The following is a 24,958-nucleotide window of genomic DNA, read 5'->3' as shown; positions in this document are numbered from 1 at the left end:
TTCCAAACAAACGCTTGCCAAACCCTGCTAGATGCTCGATTATAGAATATATATTGAAGTGTTTCTAAATTAAGTAGCCATGAGCAAGAATAATGAAACAGAGCCAGTGCCGCAAAATAAAGGTAAACTGAAGCTGAACGTCAGTGACTAGACTCCTAGAGTCTTATTTTGTCACTTAATTTTGTGCTTACTTTGGACATAATCAGGTTTGATCTTTTTGTGCCTTCTTCCTACTGGTGGACACTGCTTTCAAATTTTGATGCTGGCTTTCCCTGTCACTGATTCACTTAGGGTGACCCTACAGCTACTTCTATTACAACGTATACAAGTACCTTTTACGTCAATATTGACCTTGAAAGACTCTGCCTGATTTCAGGAATGATAGGAAGTAGAAGGGGCAGATGGAGGTCCAGCACACAAGCTCCCAGAGATACAGGTACATGCAGAGGTTTGCAGTTCCTATAGAAAGGGAAGGTAAAGGAGCCGGAATTTCAGAAGTGCCTGATAAATCAAGTTAGGGAATCTGATCCATCAGAAGCAAGAACTCTCACACACCCCAATGAGGTTCCGTGACGATCGTAAGTGGTGTTGTCGACTCGCACGAATATGGTCGAGTCTGGTATCTATGAACCGCAAATGACGAGTTTAGTGGGTGTGCGCAGTTTCGCTGTGCTAACCTGAACCGTTCGTTTGTTTCGTGGGTTTTCTGTCTGTACCCACGGGTTCCATCTTAGATACGGCATCCATTTTGTCTCTGGCCCTCAAGTAGCCAGCGAACGGACGCTGTCCGCTTCGCGACCCTGGGATTCCCAAGACTCTTGCGGAAGACACGTTTCCTTTGAAAGTGTCTTTATGATGAGGGGGATGATACTGTAAGGCAGATGTCCCCGCTCGAGGCACATCTTGCCGTGCCGGTCTATTGTCTTAGCCGTGCATCTCATTAGGCACGTCCCTTTGATGCCTGTAGCTCGTCTTTTCCGATACCACCCCCTTTTTACACCCTTTCCGATCTCCCCACTGTTTCTGCCTTCCTTGCACCTGTCCTTGTTCCTCCTTCGATCTGTTTACTGCCGATTGGAATGTACTAATGGTAGGAAGATGGGTTTTTACAGTTGGGGACCACCGAATGTTTCTGTACTTATGTTCCGGACCTCGAATACATCAAAGCGACCCCTCTTGGGGATAATGATGGGAACCAAGTTGTAAACCTTTGTGTACCATGTTAACCTATGAGAGAAAACTGTATAAAAAGGAGCGATCCACAGTAGCAAATTGAATCAGATCCCGCGAACTTACATGCTGTGTACTTCACGTGACTTCTGTGTTCCCTGCAGTAAATAAACCTTGAATCTTTGACGCCGAAGGAAGTGTCCCGTGTCTCTGTCATTTGTACGCCGGAACAGGTAACCCACGAAGGTTTCAGGTGTTGTCCCCTGGCACCGCTGGGTCTTAAATAACCCAGTCCTTCAGTTGGCGCCCAACATGGGGCTGCATCAGTGGTACCGGTCCAAGCCCGACGATCGTGAGGAACTTCGTGTGAAATCTCCGAGGGAAGGTGCACCCCGCTTCATCGATCCTGTTGTCGAAATAAGTGGCCCGACGACTTTTCCCGCGAAGATTCCCGCCTCCTGACGGCTGCGACGGACTGCTGCCCTGACTGTAGACCTGTTTTGGCGCCTGGCGTAGACCTTGGTACAGCGAGACGATTGACGGGCCTTCCTGGTGACGCCATCGATCTTTGAGTTAAGTATTTGTGGGTCGCTTCCAGAATCCTTGGTTGTGGTTGCTTAGTTGTTGCATGGTTCCATTGCATTTGTGGTTCTTAGTACTTGGTTCTTTGTTGTAATATTTGACGACTGCAGCCGCCAAAAACCGAGGGTTTTTGCTCTTTGCAGGGACTTGGTAAATCCCGTAACCCTTGAAGTTTGTGAAACTCGACTAGTGTGCAAGATGCCTGGTTGTAGTACTTTGTTCAGTTGTTTCAGACGTTGTGGTACGGATTCCCGACTGGAGGACTCGTGTCCGATACCTCCGGTTGGAACTCCCACTTATGAGCTTTACAGCAAACATGGGTTGGGTCCGATTACCTTTAATGAATATTGGATCCGCTATACCAAAAAAGATGGTGTCCTTAGTTGGCCACCTCATGGTAGCTTCGAGACCCCGATCTTAGATAATCTTGAGGCTAAATTGTTTAAGAAAAAGTCAAGGCCGGCCATGTTTGATGCCTTTCGGTTATGGCGCAAAGAAGCCAGACAGAAAGAGATCAGACAGACAAAACGTAACCACAGAGATGGTGTTGCTACCATTGTAAAGAAAGCAGAGCAGTTTCAGCGTGATAAGGAGGAAAAGGAAGTTTTTGATAGGCTTCAGCGTATGACTATAGATAAATGTTATCCCGCTTTGCCAACGGAGTCGGATAAGAAGGAAGAATCAGTTGAGGACCCTTTAATGTCCTATCTTTTGAAATCACCACATCCGTACGCACAGGGTACCGCAGCTCCTGTGGTTCCCCCTGTACCTGCTCCTGTACCTGCACCTCAACCTGTACCCGTTCTTCCGATTGTTCTTGCTCCCTTGCCTACTGCTGTTCCTACTGCTCCATCGCTTGTACTTCCTTATACTCCTGCTCCCGCTACTGCTCCTGTTCTACTAACTCCTGCTGTTTCTTCTGTTCCCGATTCTTCTCTTGTTACTACTCTATCGTATACTTCTCCATCTACCCGACGTCGTACCCCTTTAGTTGCTGCTAACTTTGTTAATTCTCTTGGACCCATTCCTGAGTCCGCTGGTTCGGACGGTCCACAAAGACGTAGTCAGCTTCTTGGTAATAGGGAACGTGCTGCGCTGTACAATATGGCGATGTCATGGATGCTGCACCCCTATAGGAATCCTCCACGTTCGGTACTGAATACGTTTGGTCAATTCAATATACCGACACAAAGATACGTTTTTGAAGAAATGTGCAAGGCTTTGCGTGACCAAATATCGGCTGATGCATCGGACGATGTATTAACTGCTTTGAACAACCTACAGCTTCAGTTTCCGAGCGCAATGATAGTAGGTACTAATGTTCGACGTGCTGTTGAGCAATTATTGGCTCTTCGCCCCTCTATGATGCCTCAAGCATTGTTCGTTGAGGATATTGAGAGACCGTTAGATGCGTCTGGTCAGTTTCCCATGCGTGAAGTTCCACCAGTGTGGATGCCAGGTGACGCTAATGTTGCTCCACCGATCTTGCCACATTTCCAGAGAGTATGGATTCATCTCCCGTGGAAACGATCGGAAGTTCTGCAGGTGAAGCAATCTTTGCCTGACCCTCGCAAAAATCCTGCAGGGTATTATAAGGAATTGTCGCAGCTCGTAGATGCTACGATAATGAATCTTGCCGATATCGATATGCTGTTTGGTAATGTCGTACCGCAACCGGTATGGGCCAAGATTCGTCAGGAAGATCATGCAAACGAATTAGGTGGTGCTTGGGCTGCTCTTACGGCGGCAGATACACAACAAATTGGTGGGGCTAAACCTGAACAGCTCATTACGGCTTTGCCTCAAAGAATTATTACCCTAATGAAAACGCTTATGCCAGCTATGAAGGTAAATTGGGACAAACTGTCCGCTTGCAAACAGAAGAAGGATGAGAGCGTCTCTGATTTCTTCACAAGATTTGAGGAGGCTTTCATCGACCACAGTGGTCAAGACATTGGTACCGAAGGTGGTCAGAGGTTGTTTGTGGACAAGTTTGTTTCCAATTTGTTGCCAGATTTAAGCAATAAATTGCGTAATTCAGAAAGTGCGTGGGCTGTATCTACTTCTGCTCAAATATTGGCTACGGCTCAATATTATGAGAATAGGGAGAAAGAAGAGAACGATCGTGCTGACAAGAAAACGAAAGAACTTAAAACTAAAGTGTTGTTGCAGCAGGCGTATCCTCCGCGTTCGAATCAGAATGAGTCGCAACAACGTAATCGATCGCAGTTGCAATCTAATAGGTCGCAATCGCGAAATGACTCCTCCTCGCAGAGATCTTCGTTAGGGTACAATCAGTGTGCCTTTTGTAGACAGGAGGGTCATTTAAAATTCAACTGTCCAGTCCTCAATGAGCGTAACAGTGGTAACATATCTAGAGGAGGTCGTGGTGGTTCTCAGCAGACATCACGTGGTAGGGGTCGCGGTGCTCAAAATGATCGTTCAGACAATTCATCAAATTCCAATAATTGTTTTGATCAACGTGGATCATCACAAGGACGATCTGCGCAGTACAATGTAGATGATTATTACGTCGATCAGGGGACTGACGACAGTAATTACTAGGATAGCCATAGACAAGGAGAGGGAGTAGTATCAGTTCCGGTCGATCAGAGAGGGCCTTACGTCGCAGTTGCCACATCGGGCGTCGTTGAGCCTTTTCTGTTGGACACTGGTGCAGCGAAAAGTTCCATAATGCATTCGAAACTCCCTGGCGCACCTTTGTCTGGCTTAACAAATGTTTCCGTTGGATTCTCTGGCGCCCCTGTTAGCAATCCGGTTACATGCCCTTTGCCACTTACAATTGGGCCACGAGGCCTCAAAGCTCCGTTGATTTTGACCACTGGCTGTGGTGAAAATCTTTTGGGACTGGATTTGCTAAAACGTTTGTATGCAACTTTGTACTGTTCTCCTGCGGGAGTAAGGCTTACTTTGGGTGAGAGAGTTATCTCTCCAATGTACTTGTCTCTCGATAAGCTTCCACCGGAATTGAGTCTCTTCCTGCATCTTTGTGGGCAACAGGTCCCAATGACGTGGGCCTGCTTGACATCTCCCCTTATGTTGTACACCTCAAATCTAATGTGCAACTGCCACGTATTCCCCAGTATCGTATCTCCCTTGATGGTGAGCGAGCGCTGTTAGCGATCATCTATGATTTGATCGAGAAAGATTTTATCGAGGAGACTCGGGGAAACGTGTGCAACAGTCCTGTACTGCCCATCTTAAAACGCACCGATCCATCAAAACCGCCTGTTTATCGTTTTGTTATCGATTTACGGGAGGTAAATAAAATTGTGATTCCTCAGTTCCCTGTTGTGCCTGACATCACGGCGCTACTGACTCTGATTCCAGCCTCGGCGTCATGGTTTTCAGTGATCGATCTGAAGAATGCGTTCTTCAGTATCCCGATTGCTGAGGAAAGCAGAGACCTTTTCGGTTTCTCTCTTGGTGGTCGCAGCTTCCGGTTTAAGCGTGCTCCTCAGGGCTACTGTGAAAGTCCATCTATATACAGTCAAGCTTTGAAGGGCCAACTTGATGCGTTTGTGTTGCCGGTTGGCGCAGCTTTAATCCAATACGTCGACGACGTATTGGTGGCCGCAGACACTCGGGACATTTGCAAAATTGCTACGGTATCGTTGTTGCAACATCTCTGTGACTTACATCACAAGGTGTCACCTTCTAAACTTCAATATTGTTGCCAAGAAGTAACCTATTTAGGTCACTTATTGTCAAAGGAGGGAAGACGGTTGACCCCAGAGAGAATTGCAGCTATTGCGCGAATGACTGTGCCATCAACCCAAAGAGATGTGCGTGCCTTTCTAGGTATCACGTCATACTGCAGACAGTGGATTCAAAATTTTTCATTGTTAGCGAAACCATTGGTGGCTCTTACGTGCAAGGATGTTCCAACTCCTTTACCATGGACGGAAGAATGTCAGAAAAGTTTTTCTGAATTGCGCGACGCGTTGTGTTCGGCTCCTGTGTTAGGTACCCCTGACTACAGTAAGCCGTTTACACTATACGTTCACGAGAGAGAAGGTTGTGCGTTGAGTGTCTTAACGCAACCCTTTGGTGATAAGCAGCGTCCATGTACATATTTTTCCTCGACCTTGGACCCGGTAGCTAGAGCATTGCCGAGTTGTTTGAGAGCAACTGCGGCAGCTGCGGTGTCCATCCGACAATCAGCAGGATTGGTCATGGATAATATGCTTACGGTGATGGTTCCACATGCAGTTGACACTCTTTTGAATCGTACGAAAACCCAGCACTTGACGAGTGCAAGGTTGTCTGGGTACGAGTTGACGCTTTTGGCAAGTCATATTCAGATAAAACGTTGTAATGTCCTAAATCCGGCGACCCTATTGCCAATCAGTACGGAGTCAGATGAAGTAGCAGCGCATGACTGTTACTTAAGAACTGAGGAGGAAACAAAAGGTCAAGTGGACCTTAAAAACACTCCTTTGGAAGATCCCGATGGAACGTTGTATGTGGAGGGTTCATGTTTTAAATTGCCAAATGGTGATGTGACTACTGCGTATGCTGTGGTAACTTTGAATACTGTTGTGGAAGCTGCGAGATTGAATCAGAACTCTGCCCAGGCTGCAGAACTGATTGCCTTAACTAGAGCGTGTGTGTTGGGGAAAGGGAAACGGGTGAATGTGTTTACCGACAGCCAATACGCTTTTGGCGTCGCCCATAGCTTTGGACGGTTGTGGAGAGAGAGAGGTTTTATGACATCACATGGTACAAAGATTCAGCATGGACAGCTTGTGAATGATCTTTTGGATGCACTCACGTTACCTAAGCAGGTGGCGATTGTTAAATGTAGTGCGCATCGTAAGGTGACGGATGATGTTGGTCGTGGTAATGCGTTTGCGGATGAGACTGCTAAGGAGACTGCCCGGAACCTTAGCACTAGAATGTACGTGACGAGTTCGGTTAGGTGGCCTACAGAGATTGGTATGTGTGAGGATACCATCGAGAGTGTGAAAACGATACAGAACGAGGCCACTGAGACTGAAAAGATGAAGTGGAAAGAGAGTACGGGAAAGTTGGACGTGAATGGTTGTTGGGTTGATTTGTCGGAGCATAAGAGATGGATGTTGCCAGATGCGTATGTACTGGCTGTTGTGACCATGGCACACGGATTAGCACATATTAGTGCGAAAGGTATTTGTAAGTTGTTGTCCCCTGTGTGGAAGAATGATGGTATTACGAAATGTGCTGAGAGATTGGTTAAGAATTGTATGGTATGTATGTTGTACAACCCTGGTAAGGGAACCCCTACACCTCCTGGTCATTTTGCTCCCCCTTCCTATCCATTTGAAGTGATCCAGCTAGACTTCATCCATATGGAGAGATGCAATAACCTGAAATACATTTTAGTTGTGGTTTGCGCATTCTCCCGATGGATTGAGGCCTACCCTCTCAAAGACAATACTGCCCTGTCTACGGCGAAAATCCTACTGAAGGAATACTTTCCTCGGTATGGAATGCCTCGAATTGTATGGTCTGATAACGGAAGTGAGTTTGTAGGGAGTGTGATGAAGAGTGTGTGTAAGGGCCTTGGAATTAATCAAAAATTCCATAGCGCCAATCATCCCCAGTCAGCAGGTTTGGTTGAAGGGTATAATGGCACCCTTAAACACAAACTAGCTAAGATTCAGGCTACGACTGGTCTTTCGTGGCCTGACGCTTTGCCCTTAGCTCTGTTGTCAACAAGGGCGACCGTACACTCCCGAGTAGGGCTCAGCCCCTATGAAATAGTGTTCGGTCGTCCTGCGAATGTTTGGGGGGTCCCTAGACCGAGTGTGTTTTCCGATCTTGAGTACCCAATGTTGATTGATTATCTTCATGATCTGACTGCTAAACTGAGGTTAATTCACCAACAGGTTTACGAAGCACTGCCGACGCAGACGGAGGGTCCAGGCCACCAGCTCCAACCGGGAGACTGGGTGGTTACACGAAACTTCGCTCGCAAAAAGAATCTTGAGCCCCGTTTCACTGGCCCTTTTCAAGTCCTCCTTGCCACGAGAACTGCTGTCCGTTTGGAAGGTCACAAGAACTGGGTGCATGCCACCCACACCAAAAAGGTACCTATACCTTTACCGGCGGACTCGTGGGTGAGGAAAGGCATTGCTTCATCTGAAACAGAGAAATTCCAGACCTTCGTACCTTTTAGTGACGCTGAACCTGCTGGAGAATCCTCAGTCCAGCAGAAAGATATTGTTGAACATTTGTCATCACAAGACTCAAGATCCGAACAAATGACTGATCAACAGAACTCTGTTCCCTCATTGGATCCATTGTTTGATGAACAGACACGTCCTGGGAGAACTCAATACTTTTTGCGGTCCAGCACCAAAGACTAATAAAATTTTTGTTTGTCCCTCGACATTTGCATTATCCCATTTGCCACGATAAGTCTGAACCCCTGCATAATTGTGATTATTTTTGTAAATATTGAGTTTCGTTCCATATATGTGTTTTTGCTTCCACAGCTAAGAGACTTTGTATATACATTTGTGAATAAGATACCTTGCATCCAGGTGTACCGTAGGGCCGCGCGTGTACTTCCTTCTGGTTAGTAGGTCTTGGCACTAGGTCAAAGACCGTCGGTTCCTGGGAACTCCTAGGGATTGACTACTGCTACACAGAACGAAGTGCGTCAAGAAACGTTGCGGACGGTCTTAGGGGATGGCGTTTTCAAAGCTGATGGACTTGGAAGAAGCTCAGGCGCAAAGATTTAAACTGCAACAGATGACTCGTACCAAATGTTTTATGTTTCAAGTGTTCCTTCTGTTTCTGGTTCTTTCTTCGTTATTGGCGGGTGGGGTGTATTATATGATGCAGTACTTCCTACCTTCTGCCATACCAACTCCTACTTCTGAACCTAAATCTACCTCCACTGTGTCCCCTCATTCCTTCCATATCCTACCCGAACACGAACAGGCTAGACGTGCAGAATTTAGAAATAATTCCTTTATCCAGCTCCTTCATCAGCACCAGTTAGTGGTTAACACTACTAATTGTTGGGTGTGTGGGTTAATGCCACATACCACGGATAAGGGAATTCCATATCTGGTCCTTCCTTATAGTTCCCAGGGTTCAGCTTGAGCATTTCAAACAATGTTTCGAAGTGCACTAGATTCCTACCCCAATCGAGAGCCACGTTCCTCCCACTTTGGTCCTGGTTCGTATCACAAACCTTTGGCTATAGCGATCGATGATTTAGATAGGGATATCTATGAGCCGTCGCTCATCCCAGAGGAAGAGGTACAAGCTTATAGGGTCCTGAGTAAGGTCGAGTATAGTGTGCTCACTGGTGAAAAACAGCTTAGAAGCTCGCCTCCGATATGGGTCGTACCCCACCTTGGTAATTTCTGTCTACTGGGTCGTGGCCGAAGATCGAGAGCTCGTCTTGGAGAGAGTGCTTGCTCCGAGACTTACATCTTGCCGATGCTCTCTTCCCCTGTGTTTCTGGCTGCCAAGGGTACATACTTTGTCTGCCATGATCGTGCGTATACATGGTTGCCCTCCGACTTTGTGGGCTCATGTTATATCGCAAATCTGTTGCCTCCGACGTTCACTGTCGATGCAGACTATCACAAGACTAGAATTGTGAGAGGCGTGATTAGCGAAGAGGACACTGCCGGTCAAGAGGCAGGAGACTTTTTCAAGGGTTTCCTTCCGTTTTGGGGACCTATGGTCAATAGTAGGAACCTGAGACAGTTGACCCGAGTGGTGGAATCGACAGCTAATATCACTGCCAGTGCCCTTGGTAATATCACCACAGAGCTTCAGGCGGATAGGCTTATGACGTTACAAAACCGGATGGTTTTAGACGTTGTCTTAGCAGATCGTGGTGGAGTATGTAAGGTGATCCATTCGAGCTGCTGTATTTTCATCCCAGATAACGCTCCGACTGTCTATCAAGCCATCTCAAAGTTGCATAAGATCTCTGAGTCCATACACGTGGACGTAGGGGATTGGACGTTACTTGGGTGGTTTTGGGGCCTGATGTCGACTTGGGGTTGGAAGATTCTGATGATCGTCGGAGTTGTTGCAGCGTTTCTGTTCACGTGTTGCCTTTGCGTGCAGTGTGGTCCTGCCTTATGTGGCCTCTGTGCTACGACGTGTATAAGACAGCCGCCTGTTACCAAAGGAGCTCAGTTGGACAGAGTTATGTTGCAGCAACATCTAGATGGTCTGATGAATATCGAGTATGATTCTGACTAGTGCTTGCCTACTTGAGGGCAAAAGGAGCGTCTGAGGTTCCGTGACGACCGTAAGTGGTGTTGTCGACTCGCACGAATATGGTCGAGTCTGGTATCTATGAACCGCAAATGACGAGTTTAGTGGTTGTGCACAGTTTCGCTGTGCTAACCTGAACCGTTCGTTTGTTTCGTGGGTTTTCTGTCTGTACCCACGGGTTCCATCTTAGATACGGCATCCATTTTGTCTCTTGCCCTCAAGTAGCCAGCGAACGGACGCTGTCCGCTTCGCGACCCTGGGATTCCCAAGACTCTTGCGGAAGACACGTTTCCTTTGAAAGTGTCTTTATGATGAGGGGGATGATACTATAAGGCAGATGTCCCCGCTCGAGGCACATCTTGCCGTGCCGGTCTATTGTCTTAGCCGTGCATCTCATTAGGCACGTCCCTTTGATGCCTGTAGCTCGTGTTTTCCGATACCACCCCCTTTTTACACCCTTTCCGATCTCCCCACTGTTTCTGCCTTCCTTGCACCTGTCCTTGTTCCTCCTTCGATCTGTTTACTGCCGATTGGAATGTACTAATGGTAGGAAGATGGGTTTTTACAGTTGGGAACCACCGAATGTTTCTGTACTTATGTTCCGGACCTCGAATACATCAAAGCGACCCCTCTTGGGGATAATGATGGGAACCAAGTTGTAAACCTTTGTGTACCATGTTAACCTATGAGAGAAAACTGTATAAAAAGGAGCGGTCCACAGTAGCAAATTGAATCAGATCCCGCGAACTTGCATGCTGTGTACTTCACGTGACTTCTGTGTTCCCTGCAGTAAATAAACCTTGAATCTTTGACGGCGAAGGAAGTGTCCCGTGTCTGTCATTTGTACGCCGGAACAGGTAACCCACGAAGGTTTCAGGTGTTGTCCCCTGGCACCACTGGGTCTTAAATAACCCAGTCCTTCACCAAGGGCTTTCATGCTTCATCATCGGACAGCTCCTCATTGAGCTGGCACTGCAATGCCCAATGGGCCCTGCAGGGGAGCTCTTTGCCGGAGTTCTTTTTAAGCTGCCGAAGTGAAGTATGAGGTGCTATGTGGAAGTGCTGGGAGTGAGTAGAATGGTGTGTCATGAGTCTAAAAAAATAACTAGAGGGAATCCAAAGCGATCATTTTATATGGATCCCTCGGTTATACTAAAAACAGGTATAGGCCAAAGGTGGATATAATGGCCCAAGTTGGTTCTAAAAATAGGAGGGCCTCCATGAGGACCTAGGACCAAAACATTAAAAAGGCTCCTTTTTGAAATACCCTCCCAACCAACTACTAAAGTCCGGCAATGCAAACGTGATGACTCTGGTCTCATTCACATGCAAATCATAGAAAGCCAAATTTATTTGAGTGTTGGGAACATAGCTCTGGGACGAATTGCATTCAGATATTTGGAACCAAGCAAATCTGGTTGACTTACAAAAACAACTTAAAACAAGCCTCTTTAATCATGGCTTCCATTTTTAGCATGATAACACTAGGGCTATATCTATTCTAACAGGGAAATGACCCTCACTAAGAGCCTCATTATGAGTAACCTTGCAATCCTGATTGCACCGGTAACAGGAGCAGCCTGACCCGTCAGAATTACGGGATCAACTTGAATCCCATGAATGTGGTATAAGTGAAATATCTGGGTGAAAATATGAGGAGAAATGGGGAATATTTACGGTACTACTGTTAGCTGTATGTCCCAATGCTGAGTGTCATAATATCTTGTCTGGAGTATCCACTACCACAATATTGTGCGCCACTAAAATGTATATATATATATATATATATATATATATATATATATATATATATATATATATATATATATATATATATATATATATATCTTCAAAGTACTATGGATTTAAGCATAGTGAATCTACACTTGGGAGACTTATGATAAACGGACAACAACCCCTCCATGAAATATGCACTTTTTAAAATCTTAAACATCAATTGCATAAGAAGAGAACGGAAACAAACATGGTCAATAGATTGATGTTCATGAGAAGATTGCGTGTCTTTGTATCTGTATATATATAATAATTTTTGTAATAATTCATGCATTACCTTTTGATTTAATGTACTTTACATGTCAAAAACGTAAACGAAATGGCGAAAGCATTTTGTAAATTCAATGGTACTTCACTTTTAATGCAGAACAACTAAAACAATTAATGAATGAAAAAATGGCGGCGAATGTAGCCCACATTCTGAGAAAGAGGTTACCTGTCTAGTGTTTTTAAAGGAAAGAGAGAAGGGTACTTGCACGTAAACACTTTAAAACCTATCTAGACGCCTAGGGACTCTATGGTCCAGTTAAAGGCTAGTTGTAGCCGAAACGCGTAGGCCGTCCAGTAGTTTGCACTTTTTGCACATGGTGTTGGAAAATAAAATAATTGAAACTTATATGCTGCAGTGCCGTGACTTTCTTGCTGGGAGGAGAGAAGGCGGAAGGATTTGAAGGTATCTACGGAGCGGGGGCTGGAACGCCCATCACGGGCACTCACGAGCGAGGCGAGGCGGTCAGAAGCCATCCAGCCACGAGCAATAATGAAGTAAAGGTGACCGACGCCTCTATCGATAGCCTGGGAAACGCACTCGTAATCAACACGGGAGAAAAGGAGTGCGTGGAGAACTAACAGCGAGAAACCAGCGGTGAGTGAGCGGGACACTGGGGGGCGGTGTCCGTGTGAATCTGAGACGCTGCGGAGGCGGCGCGAGAGGAACGGGGACCCGATACGAACCAGAACTCGCAGACTCGAACCGCTTGGCAACTGAAGCTGAATGTGGTGTTTGATTGTACAGCGGAAATCCGGTTGTGATTAATGACTCAAATCTACAAACGCTGAAAAGCGCAGAGAAAGCCGGCAGTCTATCACACAGGAAATTACCAGATGCTTTAAAATCTCCAGAACCCAAGGCAAGAACTGTCTTAACAAGTTAACTGAGTACTAATAAAATTAATTGGGAATCTGAATAAAGAAGACAGACGATATATTGTGACTCTCAAATACGTAAAAGTAAGAGAAGCAGCAGCTTGAAGAGGCAATTGTCTCATCCTAGGAACGGTTTAGACAATCCTATTAAAAAGAAAAACACAACACCATAGCAAGATAGCAAATATTTGAGAAAAGTCAGTAACCTCTTTCACATAGATGGCTGACAAATCTAGAAATAGTCAACAAAGGCCATGCGATCTATTAAATGATGATGAAACCACTCCCTCCACAAGCACCAACACGGGAGGAGTAACAGGAGGAAAGGAAAAGGGCAAAAGAAAAATAATTACAGCAGAATCGGACACTGGAAATTAATAAATGGTGGGAGAAAACAACTTTGGAAAAATATATTGAGTTTAAGAGAGTTCCAAGAGGACTGCATATACTCATTATGCCCACACTAAATGATCTTGACCCGGACCTGATAAAATTATGGCAACAAGACACAAATGAATGCTCATTTAAATTAATGAGAACACTAATTATACATGCGGAGAGGAAACTAGACAAAATCACAAGTATCATTCAAGCACTGGAACAGGAACTGGCAAAAATCCCTCTATCAGAAGAAAATAAAGAACTAATTGACACTATGGAAAAGAAAATTAACAAACATGAGGCGGAGGTAGAGAAATGAAAAGCAAGTAAATTTACAAGGGATAGGATGGATTATGCCAATGGACGAATTTACACTTTCGCCCGCAAGTATGATATGTTAAGAAGTAGGGTTGTAATGGACAAGTGTGCAGGACTAACAAAAAACATAGATATAGTAGATAGCTCAGAAGTGAGCTCTGGAGATGAGGATGCCACAACAACCCCACTGGATTTTCGCGGGGAGATCCAATTGGCACAAATGATAACGCGACAACGAGGGAGAGGCAGAAACAATACGTGAGGGAGAGGTCAAACAAAATCACAACCAAAGAAAGGAAAAGGAAAATAGAGAAAACTCTTTAAAAAAGTGAAAGTAACTCGAATGGAAACCTGGTTGTGAACATATCTGACAGACAATTAACTGCAACACAGTTAAAACTCTTAAATCGAGGACTTTCCTACTGTCCAAACAAAGACATTGAAGGAAAATCAAACTTAAAAAATACTTTTTAGAGAAGAAACCTCACTTGAATATTCGCAAACCTGAAGATGTGGCTCCTTCAATAATTACCCAAAAAGATTTACAAGCTCATAAAACATTAATGTCACTTGAAGGTGATGATCAATCGATACTAGAGAATTACCCAGACTCCCTCACGGCAGACATTGAATTAAGTAGGACCACAGGACTGATGACAAATAAAGGAGGCGAAAATGGCTTGAAGAAACAGTCGAGATTTTTTCCCCAGTTACCACCAGGGAACAAAATCGACTTGTCCACGAGATGATGGTGGAAGAAATCATGAAAATATCAGGAAGATCGGCCTCGAAGAAAAACAAAGGTCCTAACAAAAAGACAATGAACCTCTCACCGGATGAATATCGGGAAATTACAGAATTAAAGAATGACCCGACTATAATTATAAAATCCTTGGATAAAGGAGGTAATATTGTAGTTCAGAATGAAACAAATTACATCAGCGGGGCAAAACGACAACTGGGGAAAGAAGATCATTATGAGCAGTTAAAAAACAATCCAACTGAGGAGTGAACAAAGGAATACCATTCCCTCCTCTTGAGCTGGAAAGAAAAGGGCCTAATTGACTTCGATGAATACTCTTATCTCAAAACAGATAACCCAATTACAGCCACCATATATTTTCTGCAGAAAATTCATAAATCCACTAAAAATCCACCAGGCAGGTACACTTAAATATATATACTTTCCTTCACAATATTGTGATATTTGATGTCATCGCGGTCACAATATTATGCCCACAAAATATTTAAAATTCAATGTTGGAGTGGTATGTGTAACAATCACTTAATTGATTGATGAGAACTCCATACACAATGATGTAGAAACATGAAATGCATTTCCAGTGCTCCCCAGAGAACCTCTCAGTGGAGTGGCCAGTGTAGCAACTGACTCTTTCCACTCCAGACATAAAAAATCCTTACAGATTCTGAGGGACCATTGCACCAGTGAGGTATGTAATGTCCTCTAGGTATGTAATTACAATACCGGGCCAGATACTGAGACACTCATAAGGAGGTCAGCATCTACAGCTTGAACCCCACCAAACCCTGGATCGGAATATCATTTGTTTGGACCTTCATGACACAGTTTCACAATGTTGAGGAAGAATCGTGGTAAACTTCAGAATTTGCTGTCGACTATGTCACTAGAGCTATAAAGTGGCACATTACAAAGAAATATATATACCCTCTGGCAACAAACATGTGAATTGGTTATCTGCTTGGTATTAGATTGTTGTTTTTATTCACTTGCTCAAGTTCCCTTTATTTTCATTTCTCTTCCTTCACTCCTTTCTCGAATCGCTTGTCTTTTGTTTTACCTGTTTATTTTCCACTTCAGCAGGTGGCCCCCTTCTTGAGAACTTATTGCTGTGGTTTTGAAATTGTGCTCCTGGTGAAGCTAGTACTTTTTTGGTATGGCATTAGCCAAGACCTTTTGATTGTACTGAAATAATATGTACAATATACTAATTTAAAGGGGCTTTCAGCCACCTCTCTTCATCCATTCGTCTATTTTTGAGACATTCACATTTTGCTTCCCCCCACTCCACCATACAGTATAGGGCAATGGTTCAGCTCACTAAAGCCACTGGTTAACTTCACTTTGAGTGAATGCATGTTGCTGTTTCACAATGTGGACAGCCACACACAATGTAGTTCTCTTCAATGCCAGTCTTTGTGTTTTTGCTTTGTAATGATTAATTTAGTGTTATCTTTATGTTTAGAGCCTGATGCCATAGCAAGACGCCTTGAGCACAGGGCACATTCCCGCTTTATCAGTACCTGCCTCCTGCCAATACTGTTGTAAATTCATTTTTGGAGTGGCCCTTGTTTATGTGACAGCAGCTGTTTCATACACAGCATGCCATATGGTGTCCCTGGACTCAGTTTCACCAATGGTTCTTTAATAAACTTTGCCCAGGAAGAATACCAGACTTTATTGTGTTAATCTGCAACAACTTGTGACATTTTTATTTATACATAAACGGGATGTAATTTGGGCTTTCGTAGCCAATATCGTATACTGTGAACCCTCTTTCCTTCCTTTTTTATTTTTTACTTCTGTCTTACCTTTTTTCTTTTCTTCTTTCTTTCTGCCTTCTTTTCTTCTTTCCTCTCTTTCTTTCCTTCTTTTTGACATCTTTCATTCTATCTTTCATTCCTTCTTCCTTTTTTGCATTCTTCCCTTTTTCATTCCTACTTTCTTTCTTTCTTTCTATCTTTCTTTCCTTTTCTTTCATTCTTTCCACCCTTTGTTCCTTTCTTTCTTTTTGTCTCAATTCCTTCTTTCTTTCTTGTTTTCTTTTTTTTTTGCTGTTTCTTTCCTTCTTTCCTTTTTCATTTTTTGCCGCCTTTCTTTTTTTTCTTTCCTCCTTGGCTTTTTTTTTCTGCCTTCTTGCTTTCAAATTTTTTTAATTCCTTTTTGCCTTCTTTTTTGCTTTTTTGCTTTCTTCCTTTTTCTCATTTTCTTCATTCATTTTTTTTGTTGTCCCTTCTTTCATTTTTACCTTTTTTTCTTTTTATCACCGTTCTTGCCTTCTTTGTTTTATTTGTACCTTCTTTCTTTTTTGCCTTCTTTCCTTCCTTCCTTCTTTCTTTCTTACCTTGTTTCCTTTTTTCTGCCCTGCTCTATTTCCTTCTTTTCCTTTTCCTATCGTCCGTACTTTTTTTTACCTTCCTTCTTTTTTCTTTCCTTCTTTCTTTGTTGCTTTCTTTTTTCTTTATATCGTCCCTTCTGTTTTGTATTATTTCATATTTTCTTTCTTTATTTTTAGCCCTTCTTTTTTTCCTTTTTTCTGTTCTTCTTTCTTCTATTTTGTGTTTTTCTATATTATTGCCTTTTTTCCTTTTTTTCCTGCTCTCTTTATTTTTGCCTAATTTCCTTCCTTCCTTCTATTCTGCTATTTCTTTTATTGCCTTCCTTCTTTTCTTCTTTCTTTCTTAATTGCCTTCCTTCCTTTCCCTTCTTTCTTCTTTGGTTTCTTTCTTTCCTTCTTTTTTCTTTCCTTTTTTCTTTCTCTATTTTTCTTTCCGTTTTGCATTTTTCTTGCTTTTTCTTTTGTATTTCTTTTTTGCCTTCTTTCTTTCTTTTTTGCTTTCTTCCTTTTCTTCTTTCATTTATTTTGTTATTCCTTCTTTCATGTTTACCTTTTTTCCTTGTTAGCACCTTTCTTGCCTTCTTTGTTTTCTTTGTACCTTCTTTCTTTTTTGCCTTCTTTCCTTCCTTCCTTCTTTCTTTCTTACCTTGTTTCCTTTTTTCTGCCCTGCTCTATTTTCTTCTTTTCTTTTTTCTATCGTCCTTACTTTTTTAACCTTCCTTCTTTTTTCTTTCCTTTTTTCTTTCTTTCTTTTTTGCTTTCTTTTTTCTTTATATCGTCCCTTCTGTTTTGTATCATTTCATATTTTTTCTTTATTTTTTGCCTTTCTTTTTTCCTTTTTTCTGTTCTTCTTTCTTCTATTTTCTGTTTTTCTATATTATTGCCTTTTTCCCTTTTTTCCTGCTCTCTTTCTTTTTGCCTAATTTCCTTCCTTCCTTCTATTCTGCTATTTCTTTTAATACCTTCCTTCTTTTCTTCTTTCTTTCTTTATTGCCTTCCTTCCTTTTCCTTTTGTTTCTTTGTTTCCTTCTTTTTTCGTTCCCTTTTTCTTTCTCTATTTTTCTTTCCTTTTTGCATTTTTTCTTGCTTTCTTTTTTTTTGCCTTGTTTCCTTTTCTCTTCTCTTCTTTCTTTCCTTATTTTCCAATTCCATCTTCTGAGTGTCTTCTGAGAAACAGAAGAGTACAGTCCTAGGAAATGGTTTGAAGGATTCTGTGATCTGAGGTTATCTCCTTCCATCTAAGCATAATACAATGTATCTACCCCGGTTTATGGATGAATGAGTTCAGGAGGTGGTGGATGAAAGGTGCTGCCAAGAAAGATTTTGTAATGTCTGGTGGTTTGAAGATGTGTTTATATTGCCAACTATAACCTTTGAAGTTCCTATATTATACGGTGGAATGTTCTAGTGGGTGATACTACATCAAGGGCTCGGGCCATGACTGTAGTCCCTTTGAAATGCTATGAAGCACTTTCACTAAAGTATGCTTCATTCAGTTGGTTGGTAAAAATTCTCCATAAAGAAATGTGTGTGGCTACCACACTGTTAAGAATACGCTCTAAAACCACAATAGTGTTCTTAACGGTGCAAGCATAAAAACAGTGTTCACCTGACATGACTTTTCAGGGATCAGAAAATATCCCTCAAGGTGATTGTTTTGCATGTCCAACAATAATCCCGAAGTAGATTGCTTTCCTCACTATTACCATCATTTGACCTTGATGGACATCTGAATATGATCCTAAAAATCTGAAAATCTGTCAAAAATCATACGTCTGGATATTTTCTTTATGGCAGTTATCTCCTCTTCCCTGACATCACGATCTGCTTTCTTCTAGGCAGTCTGAAAAATCAGATGAATGATAGGAGTAAGTGGAATGGAAATTATTGCACCCGACATTATAGACATCACCGCCGCAATATCCAACACGGCTGGTGCTGAACTCACATCTTTTCCTGCAAGAATAGACACACTGTCAGATGCATAACTAGGCTCTCAACGGGATTTGTTTGGAGGTAGGGGTGAAGCCACCAATCCCAACATGATGTTAGATGCTGCTTAAGATGGTGCTGGGGCACTAGCAGCTGTGGATGGTATATCAGAGGTATCCGACAAGCAACTGAAAATCATAAGGACTGCTCCTTATTTATTTGATGCTCTGCAGCCTTATAGAATAGAAAACTCATCTGTGTCTTCAATGTTTCCAAAATGGGAATTGAGTCTAAAGAGTAGGTGTATAAATAGCCTGCTCACTCCCATTTTTCCCCCTTACTCAGGTGGGAGGATGAGGATGGGCATTTGGGCTTCTTGTGATGGTGCCTTTTATGGTAAGGAGTTGTCTAACAAACAGATATTTAGATTTTAGCTGCTTCAAGAGGCGCACATTTCCCCGCTGTGTGGGTGAATTCTACGCGTGCGCAAATCGGATGGCCCCCAGCTGTCCGACGCACATGCCCACTGTGACGTTAGACGGCCAGGGGCCATCCGAGGCACGGAAGAGGTTAATGATTCCTTACAGGAGGCCATGGAAAGCTTTGCCTTCCTTTCATGTGTGGCTTGAAGTCCATTGGGCTAGGAGGACATATGCTCGGAAAAAAAGCAAAAACATAAAAACTAAAGTGAATGAAAATTGAAAAACCTGCTGGGACATATCTGACGTATGGGGCACTCTTGCAACAACCAAATATACTTGTCTTTCTATAACAGCATGTACATTGCAGACTTCATGGAACAGCTGTCCAGTTTCCATGTGTCACCCACCCACTGTCGTGGCTTTCTCAAAGGCAGGTGATATGTTTAATGGTAAATATTCACACTTCATGTTACAACATCTCTCAATGCCCTGACCTCTCCCTCTGCTATGAGGTTTGCATACCACTGATCTACACTATGGCCGAATTACTGACTGCTGGCCGAATTTGCTGAGACTAAGAAAAACAACCACTGGCCAAGCCAATTGATCTGGAGTAAGCGAACAACTTTTTCTTTCTCAAAACTTGGTTCTTTCTGTCATGGGTGTTGCCAAACTTTAGTGTGGGGGAAGTTACCAGGCACTTATCAATCTTAGAAGAAAAGAACACCTAAAACAAGGCACACCGCCATAGTAATTCCCGCCACTCAAGGATGTGCTCCTTGTGACAGTATGCGGTCATATCAAATAGTATTGGCTAACACCAGACCTAACAAAAGAGAAGGAAAAGGTTATGTTAACACCTCACTAATCAGAAAGGAAACTGAGAAAAAATCTTACTTAGTAAAGTAAAATATGCCTCAGAAACATTGGTGTTGAACAAATAAATTAAACGTTAGATCCTTTTGTTCAGAGATTCATTTGAAATGGAATGAAACAATGAACTGAAGGGATAGGAAAGTGAGCTTACTTTTAAAATCATTTGGCCTCCAAAATGACCAAAGGAACCTAATGACACAGGGGCAGATTTACAAGAAAGTGAGGCATATGTAGAGATGCGTCACTTTCCCTGAGCCACCCTGAGAAACCCTTGTGCCACCATGGATGCACCATATTTACAATGCTCAAATACCAAGTGATTAAAGACCCTTAAATATAAGTCATGAAACTAAGAAAAGGTAGAAAAGAAGAAGAAATAGACCTGAAATAAACATAGAAGAGAACCATTTACAACATATAAATAGATTTAATCATAAACGAGACATCCTACAACAATTACAATCCTACAAAATATAATACACTGGACATGTAAAATAATCAAAAACAATGGCAGAAGACAATGCTCCTATAAAAATCAACACAGAATATAGTCAAAGCGTTGATGTCCTCTATGATTCAGGCCATGTTGGAAGCGTCAACGGCGTTTTAACCCCAGGTGGTTTTTCAGGGTCATCATCAGGACTAGAAGCTTCAGGAGTGGGAAGCGACCACTTAACAGAATTTCCTAAAAACTGTTCTGCATAAGACTGCTCCTTGCATCCAGCATGAATAAGTTTATTGGTTAAATAAAGGAACCGGAGAGTCAAAAAAAAGCTGCGAGTACAAAAACTCAAACACTGAATGTAGAGTCCCCAAATATAGACTCCCAGGGCATTTATTTAACCAATAAACTCATTCATGCTGGATGCAAGGAAGAGTCTTATGCTGAACAGTTTAAGAAATTCTGTTAAGTGGTCGCTTCCCACTCCTGAAGCTTCTAGGCCTGATGATGACCCTGAAAACCACCTGGGGTTGAAACGCCGTAGACGCTTACAACATGGCCTGAATCATAGAGGACATCAACGCTTTGACTATATTCTGTGTTGATTGTTATAGGAGCATTTTCCTCTGCCATTGTTTTTGATTTTTTTACATGTCCGGTGTATTATATTTTGTAGGAGTGTAATTGTTGTAGGATGTCTTGTTTATGATTAAATCTATTTATATTTTGTACATGGTTCTCTTCTATGTTTATTTCAGGTCTATTTCTTCTTCTTTTCTAACTTTTCTTAGTTGCATGACTTATATTTATGGGTCTTTAATCATGTGGCATTTGAGTGTTGGCCAAGAGCCACTGTTTGGACAATTGTTAGTATAGCCCCTTGCTCTTGCTCTAGGGTTGCCCCTGTGTTTAGAAAACGATATTTACAATACAGCGCACCATGGCTCAAGGATTGACAGATGCGTAAGAAATTCTGACGCATCTGTTGTCAAAAAATGTCACGCATTGCTGGAGCTGGGTCGCAAGCACGACACAACTCCAGCAATGCATTGGGAGGCCTATCCTCATTGTGCTGGGTCACTCAAGGTTTTGATCCAGTGGCTCCCTAGAAGTGGCGCAGTGAAATCTTGTAGATTTCACTGCATCACTTCTACAAGGTTTTTTTGCGAGGTAACGCTCACCCTGCATATATTTTACCTGATGCAGATATAATGTGACGCAGGCCTTTAAACGTGATGCATATCCCTAGATGCGGCACGTTGTAAATAGGCCGCATTTTTACGCCGCCGCTGCTTCACAAAAAGTGATGCAACAGCGGCGCAAAAATTATGCAAGGGGCTTGTAAATCTGCCCCACATTGTCGAATTCTAGGGCTGTGGAACATGTATTGGGTACAACAGTGGCGTTTTAAAATGTGTGAAGCTATATGCCTCAAAGAAAAGATTCCGCTCATCATTTACTCTTACAAACTTGAAATAAATAAGATTTTTTCCAGCGGTGCTGTTCCTTGTGGTTTAGCTATGCCGTATATTATTTAACATTGTTTCAAGACGGCTTTTAATTTGTGGAAAAATAGGTAGCTTTTCACATGGGGAAATGCCAAAAAAAAGTTACGTTCAGTATTTTGTAAACTGCTATTCTCCCAACTTAAGTAGGGCGAAGCCTTTCCCATTTAGTCATATCCTAAATTGCGATTGGAAGCAAACATCTTTAAATTTGGCAAGAAAGGTTAAGACCCAATAATCTCGTCCAATTGGCTTTTTGGTTTCATTTAACATAAGACTTTGCAATACTACTCTATAGTCAAGTCTTGCTCTATCGAAACTCGTCTGCATTTAATTAAACTATTCCATGAAACTGTTGTTGTTTTACTCCAGAAATCTAACTTAACCATCCACAAAAGTTTCGATTCAAATACAATGTCCACAATTTCTGAAGCTGAGATTTTCATTCCATAGGCAGATGACTGATCTTTGAGTTGTGATGGAGGAAAACAATGGAGATTCTGTCAATATGAGGAGCTGCACTGGGCTAGCCTCAGGGAAGAGGGACATTGACATCTAAGGTGACATTTGCATAGATATTTTGATAAAGATGGTGTAGTATAGCAACTCAATTAATAAAAAGAATAATGTTTTCAACAGCCAGTCGTACATTCACATGAGTTTTTAACTTAGAGAATATATTAGTTTGCAACATTTAAGAACTACACTGAGCGTGAATTATAGGGAACATTTGGTGGAAATGTTAATCTCCTATGTAGAATTTGAAAAACATTGTGAAGACAATGCCAAACATTAAGCGGACTTGCATACAAGGTGGAGCATTTGAGAAATAATCTGCATGAGTCAGAGAAACACACCGGCCGCTCCCTCAGCGTCTACCTTTGTTAACTCCTGTGCATTGGCAAGGTTATCCACAGCGATGGCAAGGAAGACGTTCAGCAGGGTGTCTGGTGAAGTTTAGGAAGTTACCAGAAAGAGAAATCGAACTAAATCTAAAAAGAAAATGTTGCTGTAAAATGTCAACAGACTTAAGTAGTGCCAAAAAGGCATGGTGACAGCACAAAATGCAAGCGTGGTGAAAGGTGCTCAAAAACTATAAGGCTCCTTCTAAAAGTACATTAATGACTTAATAACAATGGGCCATATTATCAAGAAAGGGTGATACATTATCGCCGCTTTTATCGGCAGGAAACTGCCGCTAAAGCGGCGATAATGGGCTTGATAATATATCCTTGTAAATTCCCATAGCAGCCCAGGTTCTGGTGTTGACCTGGGCTGCTATGGGAATTCACAAGGGCATATTATCAAGCCCATTATCGCCGCTTTAGCGGCAGTTTCCTGCAGATAAAAGCGGCAATAATGTATCACCCTTTCTTGATAATATGACCCTGTGATTCTTAAGGGTCCCAGCACTGTCCTCATTTATTCCACCCAGCGAGGGTCAGGAAAGCACCAAGAATCCATTAACAAGTATTAAATTCAGCCACATGAAGTGATGAACTTACAGCGCCTTGCTCAGGAAGGCAACCACAACTCAACATGCAAGTAGTCCTTGTGAATCTCAGGGCTTCCTCAAAGCTAACCCCCACCTACTTCACAAGAAGGCTGTAATTGCCTTCCCCAGGGTAGAAGCAACATACCCTCCCAGTTAGCGACACCCTGCCCCTGTGCCCTAATGTGAAGCTTTTGAGGCTAACCACCCCATGCCTGCGTGTGGTGTGCATTCATCCCCAGTGAGGCACTCAGAGCTCCAGGAAGGGACATGCAGCCTTCACCAGTTGGGACTCCCAGTCCCTCCTTTTAGTGAGGCTAAACCCCTGCCGTGGTGTGCATAACACACGCACAAACTGCCTTTTGTGACACACTACCTCTTGCCTGCAAGCCAGTTTATCACTCATCCATGAGGTACTCATTGCCCCTCACCCAGGAATAGATACATTGCCTATTCGCCACTGTGGGGGCACAGCCCACCCCCATGAATAGACTTACATTCCTTCTCTCGATCTGGACCTCACAAACGCTCCCCACTTGAAACTCTCTCCTGTGTAAGCCCATGATACATGTGAGGTTTGCAGTCAAGTTCCACCCCCGTGTCACATGAATTCAGCATTATCAACAAACCACATAAGGCAGACTCTGAAAAATTGATTTTTGAGAAAGGATACAGTTTCCAAACAAGGTGAGTACAATAAAGTAGATGGAAGACCACATGCCGGACCGAACCCCACCTTGTGAACGAATCCCATTGTACATCACCTCATTCCAATCCTCCCCGGTCAGAATCTGTGAAAAGAAATTGTATAAATATCAATCCTTGCAAAAGAATATTCCGATAGTTGCAAACCTCCCATCTCTCTACAGCAAATGCCTTAAAAAATGTGGTAGGCCCTCCATATTGCTGAGGTTAGAATCAGTGCTTGGTTTACAGAATAAGTGACATGTCCCATACTTTACAAGCCCTTCCGGTGTATTGAATGTCGGGGTTGTGGAATATCGAGGCTGCTTAGACTTGATTGCTTCTCATGCCACTTTTATCCACCACTAGACACTTCCTGTTTATTTACATAATTCTTGCAGGTTCTTTTTCGACCTAGCTTACTACCTTTGCGAATGCGTATCCATCTTTCCCTACCTATTTCTTTCCCCTTTTGTGTTTTTGTGTCTCTTGCTAAGGACCACAGTTGGTTAAGGAAAAATAAGTGCTGGTCCCCAAAAATCACTGCTGGTGGGTTCCACCTGCAACCACCCAAATTAAGCAAAGACTGGAATAAGCAGCGGTTACAATGCAATTGCCAGTGCTGTAAAAAATAACATCTATGGTAGCATCAGAGATGGACAAAGGCAACCTCCCTGCATTGCCAAGACTTTGGGAAACAACTGCAACAACAACAAGATGAATAATGGTATGCTTGCATTATTTTCAGCCACTGGCAATAACTGAAGCTGCATTCCAGTCCATAATTTTTTGCCCACCACGCCAAAGTAGACAAAAAGGCCCATCGTATGCAAATCAGCACCAACCCTGCTCCTCATGGTAAC

The 24,958-nt window shown here is 42.8% G+C and overlaps 1 protein-coding gene across 2 annotated transcripts in view; it reads right to left on the bottom strand.

Annotated features, from left to right (window-relative positions):
- The window catches only part of CACNA1E (calcium voltage-gated channel subunit alpha1 E), a 1,936,751-nt gene that overhangs the window by 412,771 nt on the left and 1,499,022 nt on the right, over positions 1–24,958 (bottom strand). For both annotated transcript variants that reach the window (XM_086955515.1, XM_086955507.1), the window contains exons 17-18: positions 24,085–24,202; positions 22,799–22,866 (exon numbers count right to left, since the gene is read on the bottom strand). In XM_086955515.1, the coding sequence (XP_086811641.1) occupies positions 22,799–22,866; positions 24,085–24,202 (186 nt within the window). The remainder of the gene's footprint in view (positions 1–22,798; positions 22,867–24,084; positions 24,203–24,958) is intronic.

Source organism: Lissotriton vulgaris, chromosome 1_1 (assembly GCF_964263255.1).
Source record: "Lissotriton vulgaris chromosome 1_1, aLisVul1.2, whole genome shotgun sequence".
NCBI lineage: Eukaryota > Metazoa > Chordata > Amphibia > Caudata > Salamandridae > Lissotriton > Lissotriton vulgaris.
Note: the sequence above shows the minus strand (reverse complement) of the source record. Positions and strands in the feature narration are given on the sequence as shown.